Raw genomic sequence first — 7,985 nt, forward strand, 5'->3', positions numbered from 1 at the left:
GGCTCGTGGACAGAGGGCGTGGCCACACCCACGGTTGTCCACGCCACACTGTGGGACGACCCACAAGCCACGCGCGTGATCTTCTGGCCTTCTAAGCCCTGCACGAGTGTGGGCTTCCTGTTAACCGTGGTCGTGCCATTGCCCTGCTGGCCATGGTCATTGTCACCCCAAGCATACACCTGTTTACGAGGGGGGAAAATACTTATAATTTTTCAACATTTCAGGACATTTTCTTTAATGTAATTTTTACTTCAAAATGCTTAACGTGTATGCCACGGTAATTGAAAGAATTGAGTTCTTAAAGGTGAAAACAAACCATTTCACGATCTTACAAAATGGCATCAGTGTACGACAACTCTGAAGAAAATCTAACCATGAAAACGCTGGATAATACCTATAAAAGGAGTATTTTCTTAATATTAATCCAATTCTGTTTTGTTGCAAGACACACAGAAGCTCCTCTCTTCAACTAAGTGCAATAATTTTTTTCCCTTGTATTTTGCAAAGAAAATGACCAAAACAATATGCTCATTTTTCAAGTAAGTTCTTCTTGGCCTTGTAGAACTATAAAGTATAATTCATTTTGACTCAAAAACAGTAATGGTAATTTTGCTTTCATAAATAAAACTTAAAAGTGAATATCCACAAGCCAGTCATAGCATATGCTCCTACAAGCAGAAGAGACAGTAACACTTGTCAGGCAGTAGCTCTGTCTCTAAAATGAGGCATGGATCCCTCCTCGCCAGTTAGCAATTCTCTAAAGGAAAGTCTTGCTAATACCTTGCCGTAGGAGCATCTTCAAGAATAACAATCTTTCCACACACTTTTCACGCAGACTTCAGAATGGGAACGTGTCTTTTCTGAGGACCCCGCCCCCCAACCCCTGCAGCCGAGCAGGCAGATACACCAGTGGGCAAAAGGGACGCGTCCTGCCCTCATGGTTCTTCAAGCAGTAAGACTCGGCTGATTTCATCAACAGCTGCGATTTCAACAGGACGAGCACCATGTCGTGACCCCCAAGTCCCCCAAGTCAGGATGGCATGCCACCCCCAGGCCACCTGCAGCCTTACCTGCCCCGAGTCCGTGACCGCCAGGCAGTGCAGGGCCCCGACAGCCACATGCACGATCTTCTTCCCTCTCAGCCCTTCCACCACTTGCGGTTTCCGCACGTGCACGTCAGAGCCATGGCCCAACCTGAAGTAATCCCCCTTTCCCCTGGGAGAAGGCCAATGGTGGAGTGTTACAATACGTTATGGTCTGACAATGCTACACAAGAAAACACTCAGTCTCACATCTTTCGCAGCCAGCTCAATGACATCACACACGGTACTCAGGGTCTTTGAACTTACATTCAAAATCATACACCATTAATTCAAATTAACTTATTAAGTCAGCTGGGAAAAACCTTAATACTTTAACACATGTTTTACGATATTTAAGTTACTGTTGTAAGTTTTCATATAAAGAGACTGAAAATAAGACACACTACTGCAAACACCTATCCAAAGTCCTATCTGGTATACACCTTTCTCAAGCTGCCTCTGGTCATGACACTGGCACTAAGGCCTGACACACCATTCAAGGCCAGTCTGGGCACCTGCTCTTTTGCACATTAATAAAATAAGCTTTTACAAGAAATACATGTTAACTTTTTCAGGATCAAAGGATTCAGAAGGTTATTTTGCTCTCATTTTATCCTTAGGCTTCAGCAGAAGAAATCTTTCCTATAAATCTCACCCAAACAGGAAAGGTAAGTGGCCTAAAATTTTTCTAGTATTTTCAAAATGACCCAGTTACAATGGGAAATTTCTTTTTGTACTATTGTCACTAATCCCAACTCAATATCCTTTAAAGGACAAAGATGCATGCATAAGTAAGAATCTGACAGGTCACAATCACGCCGGTGTTGGCCTGGGGTGAGGCCCAGGTTCCCTGCATGCACCTGCACAAGCGCGCACACTGTGACAGGGAGGATGTTTACGTACCATGTCCACACCACTCCAGACTTGGTGAGCGCCAGGGAGAACTGAGCTCCACACTCAATCTGGCACACCCCCTGTCCATTGTCTCTCAATGTTCTGGGGAATGTTACAGCCTTCACTTCCGCCTCGGCCCAATTTTCCAAAGTCACCATCACCCCAGGAAAATACCAAATCTAGGTTTAAGAATATACATATACTTCAGGCCAACGTTTCATATCATTCTTACCCACCCAGGAGCACAGAATCATGCCAGGTACTCACCTTCATCGGTCAGAGCCAGGGTCTGTGCGTCTCTACTCCCACATGCAACCTGGATTACTCTGTGACCGAGAACGACTTTCACCTACTCAATTACAAATTTAAAAACAGAATCAAGCACAGGCACGGAGAAAGCAAGTGAATTTCCCAAAGACAAAGCCAACCATGCACACATCTTTATGAACTTTCCTAGACTCGAAGCTTAGTTTCTCTTGAAATCTTCAGATGGTAAGCTTTCTGTAAGCAACAAAAATGCGTATAATCACCATTTTGGGCTTTAGCTGGGTCGTATTATCCCCATGTCCCAGCCGGCCATACTCGCCGAGGCCCCAGGTGTACAGTTCTCCGCTGGATGTGAGGGCCGCACTGTGCGAGCTCCCACAGGCGATATCCTGGATTCGCTTGGTTTTCAGGGCCTCGATCAGCCTTGGCTTGTCACAGTTCCTACAACAAGAAGAAATCAGCTCCCTACAGTCAATCCGTCCCTTCTTAGAGACGAAGGAAAAAAGACATCTATACTGATCCATATGTAGTCAACACAAGATACACAGATCAACTATCAAACCTTAAAGCAGAACCGATGAGACCAAAACACAAACAACCGTGTTAAAAAAAATTGTTTAAGATCCATTTCCATAATCTATTCTAATTTTCTGCAAAATAACTTTCAAGAGTATCTGTAACAGTTTATTAGCAAATGAGACTAAAGAAAGTACCCTTACATTCTGCTGAAGTGTCCAAGTTTTCCGTCGTCACCTTCGCCCCACGAAAACACTTCTCCATCGACAGTTAAAGCCGTCGCGTGCCGGCCACCTGCAACATGCACAGATGTGCGGATTGCCAAAGGGCAGGGTACTGAGAGCCCACAGCATAGCTCCCTATTTTGCCTGGCATGTAGCACACACTCAATGAGTGTGAGCTGAATAAATGAGTAACTCAACAGGATCAACAGCGGAGTTAGCAGGAAAGCTTTCTGGGACATATGTGTCAAATAAGTGAATTTTTACTAAACTACAAATTTAACTCTAGAAAGAATTTGCAAAGAGGCAAAATAATACTGATTATTAATAGGGTTCCTATTATGTTAAATACATGAAAAATCAAAATTTAGATGAAAAAAGTAAAAATAATTTGTGATTAGACAAAACGTAAAAATAGTGTCAATTTAAGCTTTTGAGAACTGTACCTCAACAGTGAAATTATTCAATCATTTGCATTAGCATTATACTCACTCTTCCCAAAACACGCCAACTGATGCTTTTTCCCCAGCATGGAATGTTCTCAAAGTCCATACAACCTGCCTCAGGATTAAAGGCATGACCACCCCTACACGGTGAGTTCCTGCCAACTCCTGGGCTTTGAGAACATCACAGCAGACCGGACTTGTAATCCCCCAGCGCTCATTCTCCCCTTCCTTACCAACAGAACCCCCATGTTAATGTGCTCAGCTAAACACCACTTCCCAGCCTCCTCTCCCCCAGGAGATGGTGAGTGAAATGAGTGGGGCTTCGGAGGGGCTCTGGAGAGACGGCTGCATGGGTAGGAGGGCACACTGTGTGGCGCTTGCCTCTTCTGCCAGGCCTGGCCCTGGACTCTGGGGGCCAGAGCTAGTCTAAGACTATCTTCCCACAAAGGGGGACACAAAGGACCAGCACTCCTCATAGACACAGCCCTGCTGGATGGACTCTGACCCCACCTCTGGACTTTTACAAACGAGAAAAGTAAAACTCTGCATTGCTTAAGCCACTATCATTTGGATTTCCTGTTACGCGGGTGACACTGAGCCCTGTTCAGCAAAGGTATGAACTGAATTAGAACTTAGTGTCTAATTCAGTTCCGTTCCTCAGAGGCCTAGCACAGTGTTTCCAAAATAAACACTCCCTACACTGAAAGAGTGGTCTGTTTTTTTTTTAAAGGATCTTTCTCATTACTTGGGTTCATAGATACTTTTGGGAATCTGAAGAAAGCTATAGACTCTTTTTCAGAAAAACAGCCTGCTTTTAGGCAAAGGACTTGATTTGGCAGCAATAAGTAAATTCTAGACCACCTAGAGATTTACATTATCCAATTTTTATTCCTACTAAGTAAAAACTTAAGAAAGAATGTAAGGACACCAATTAGGGCTTTGGTTAACAATGGAGCAGGAGCAACAGGGTGATCCACAGAGGCCTGCTGGTGCTTGGTTTGTACCTGAGTGAACAGCCACCTTCTTCACCACGTAGCTGCTGAGAGCTGTGGTCTGCCGTGGGATGGGCACCGTCCCGCTGGAAATGCCCAGCCCCAGCCGGCCATTCGTGGCTTCTCCACAGGCGTACACCTTCCCTTCCACAGTCACTGCAAGGAACGACAGCCAGGAGAGGACTCACTTTTCACAACATTAAAAACTTTTCTGTTTTTTGGTGCCAAGCATAATTTAAAAATTTTTTAATATTAGAATAATCATACCTGCAAACAAACTTTTAGAACCACCAGCCACCTGTACCACATTCAAAGCAGACAGTGTCTCAGAGAACGAAGGAACCTTTATCTAGAACAGAATATTTTTAAGAAAAAAAAATTTTACTTGCATGTTTAAAATTATGTTACCATTATATGATACAAGGAATTACAGTCATGCACTGCATAACATTTCACTCAACCACAGGCTACATATACGATGACAGTCCCAGTAGATCATGATGGAGCTGAAAAATCCTTACTGCCTAGTGGTGTCCTGGCCATGACAACATCATAGTCCAACCAATTCCTCATGTGTCTGTGGTGATGCTGTGTCAACAAGCCTCTGTGCTGCCAGCTACATATCAACAATTCCTAATACCTCATAATGATAACAGACAACTGCTACTGGCCTATATATTCACTATGCAATACTTTCTATCATTCTTTTAGAGTGTATTCCTTCTACTTTTTTTTTTTTTTAAGCCAACTGTAAAACAGCCTATAGCTGGTACTTCAGGAGGGATTCCAGAAAGCACTGCCGTCACAGGAAAGGACAGCTAGCTCCTTTGTGGCGGTGAAAGAGAAGTAACACTATGATCCTAGGTAGGCTAATGTATGTGTTTGAGTCTCAGTTTTTAACAAAGAAGTTTAAAAAGAAGAATGTAAAGAAAACATTTTGCACAGAGCTGTGTTTGTGTTTTAAGCTAAGTATTATCATGAGTCAAAAAGTTTTTTAAAAAGTGAAAAGTTCACAAGTTACAAATAATTTATTATTAAAGAAGGAAAAATATTTTTTATAGAGTAGCCTAAAGCATATAGTGCTTCTAAAGTCTATAGTAATGTGCACTGACTCACCCAGAGCAACTTCCAGTCCTGCAAACTCCATTATTCATGGTTAAGTACCCTATGCAGGTGTTCCATGTTTAATCTTTTACACTGTATTTTTACTGTACCTTTTCTATGTTTAAATACACAAATGCCATTGAGTTACAACTGCCTACCATATTCAGTACAGTTACATGTTGTAACTGTACTAGGAGGAGCAACAGGCTATACCATATAGCTTGAGTGTGTAGTAAGCTACACCATCTACGTTTGTGTTAAGTACACTCTATCATTTTCCAACAATGACAAAATCACCCTACCAAAACTTTCTCAGAATGTATCCTCATCATTAAGTAACGCATGACTGTACTACTACTATGTATGGTTACATTAACCAAAGGCGTTGCTTATCCCTTGGAGATTCACACTAGAGTGTTTTAAAAATGAAATGATACACTGTGATTTACTTTAAACCACAGTTGGGGGAATGAGAGGACAGAGACAGAAAAACGTAGGCAGCTGCTGGTAACTACGGAAGCTGGTACCAGGGACATAAGGGTTCGTGTTATTCACTCTATTTGGGTACATCTGAACATTTCCATAATAGAAGGTAAAAAATAAAATACGGTTGGTCCTCTGTATCCATAGGTTCCATATCCATGAATTCAACCACCCATGGACTGAAAAGATTTTTTATTGTACCTATACTAAATATGTACAGATATTTTTGTTGCCATTATTCCCTTAACAATGTAATATAACAACTATTGACATACCATTTACATTGTATTAGGTATTCTGGGTAACCTGAAGATGATATACAGTATTTGGGAGGGTGTGCATAGGTTATATGCAAACACTACACTGTTTTCTATCAGGGACTTGAGCATCCACAGATCTTGGTATCCACAGGAAGTCCCGGAACAAATCCCCCATGGATACTGAGGGATGACTATGCATATAATGTAAAAATAAAAACACACACCTACAGACTATACCTTATTTCAAGTCATGTCCTGGTCATTCTCTGATTCTGACATCTCTAAGAAATTATATACTTAAATTTCCCATTGTAGATGGATGTAATTTAATTTAAAATTCCTAGGGCCCTTTGTCTAAAAAACCCTTTATGATTCCATGGGTGAAACAGTCACTACTGCAGTGGAAGAAAGGATTTTCATCACAACCGTGGAAAGATGACTCCGTCCTTGAAGTGAAAACTCCATGTAGGGCAGTGAGCAAGGTCATAGGCTCCCACCAATGGCCTGCACCTCAGGGACCCCTGGACAGCCCTGCACTCCCACAGCTGAGACACCCACAGCTCACTGTCCACTGTCCGCTTCCCAAACCAAGCTCAGGGGCATTGAAACACAAATCCAATTCAAGGCTGCTCCAATACAGATAAAAATTATTGCACCTTGAAAGGAAAGAGTTCAAATGAATGAGTTCTAACTTTATTTCTCAGCTTCTCAACAGGGCAGGCAATAAGGAAAATGTATGATGCGATGTCTCACAGAAAGTAACAGGAAGCCTAAGTTCATGTGAACACAGAGAGTGCCTCTGGGCAATAAAATTTAGAGGAATTTGCTTTGTGGCTCCTCAGCCAGGAGACACTAAGTAATATAAGGAACGCCGAATTCAACTCCAGTTTAAATGCATCATTTCTTACGCCTATTCTTTTTCAAAATATGGTCTTTTTCTTCTAAGCAATTCAAAATACAAATTAACCTTTCATCCCAGTACCTAGGGGATGAAGGATGTTGCGAACACAGAGGCTGTGGCACGGCTTCCCGTACATGCTTCATGGTTTACTGACAAGGTAAATGAAATCATGGTGCTCTCCACCCACAACAAACCCTGCAAAGAATAAGGCAAGTGTGTATGCGCACACATGTGCATTCTGCTTGTTTCTCTGTGCTCACAAAGCCTTCTCTCTCTGTGCAAGCTACTTTACCCTGAAGAATCTCAGGCACGAAGCACCTGGAGGACAGAGACCACAGCTTGCTCATCTGTGTGCCACTACGGCTTTTTTACACATTATTTTGTTCATGATAGTCAAAAATGTTTATTGTAGGGAAGGCAAGATACATCTATTGATAGTCTGTAATTTTCGTCTATGCACTTGTGAAATCTTTTCAAAAGTTTATTTTCTAGTTTACAAGACTGCAATAAGACAATTATATCTAAAGTGAAATTTTCCAAGGAGAGACGCTTCTGAGGGGTAATTTGGTAATGTCTTTTAGTTCGTGTAAAGAAACAGTACAACATATAGAGCGTAAAGTTATTATAAAAACTTCACGAGGTGTGGCTGCTGCCCAGTGCCCCGCCCTGCTGGGTCCCAGGGAGCAGGCTGTACCTTGGAGCCTTTCAGCCCGCCCAGCTGGTCCTTGTCATTCAGACCCCACACAAACACTTTGGTTCTTATCGCAGCTGCCGATTCCAGCCCAGCAGACTTCTTTCTAATGAGGCTAACCAAACAAA

The 7,985-nt window shown here is 42.4% G+C and overlaps 1 protein-coding gene across 1 annotated transcript in view; it reads right to left on the reverse strand.

The window, feature by feature from the left end:
• LOC108516528 (E3 ubiquitin-protein ligase HERC2-like) overlaps positions 1 to 7,985 on the reverse strand; it is a 73,008-nt gene continuing 65,023 nt past the window's right edge. Inside the window, 9 exon segments of the mRNA XM_017854080.1 lie at positions 1 to 179; positions 1,071 to 1,215; positions 1,986 to 2,155; positions 2,244 to 2,325; positions 2,507 to 2,684; positions 2,963 to 3,053; positions 4,431 to 4,574; positions 4,686 to 4,767; positions 7,861 to 7,972. Of these exon segments, the coding sequence (XP_017709569.1) occupies positions 2,040 to 2,155; positions 2,244 to 2,325; positions 2,507 to 2,684; positions 2,963 to 3,053; positions 4,431 to 4,574; positions 4,686 to 4,767; positions 7,861 to 7,972 (805 nt within the window). The 3' untranslated portion in view covers positions 1 to 179; positions 1,071 to 1,215; positions 1,986 to 2,039.

Source organism: Rhinopithecus bieti, unplaced genomic scaffold (genome assembly GCF_001698545.2).
Source record: "Rhinopithecus bieti isolate Rb0 unplaced genomic scaffold, ASM169854v2 scaffold_38649, whole genome shotgun sequence".
Taxonomy (NCBI): Eukaryota; Metazoa; Chordata; class Mammalia; order Primates; family Cercopithecidae; genus Rhinopithecus; species Rhinopithecus bieti.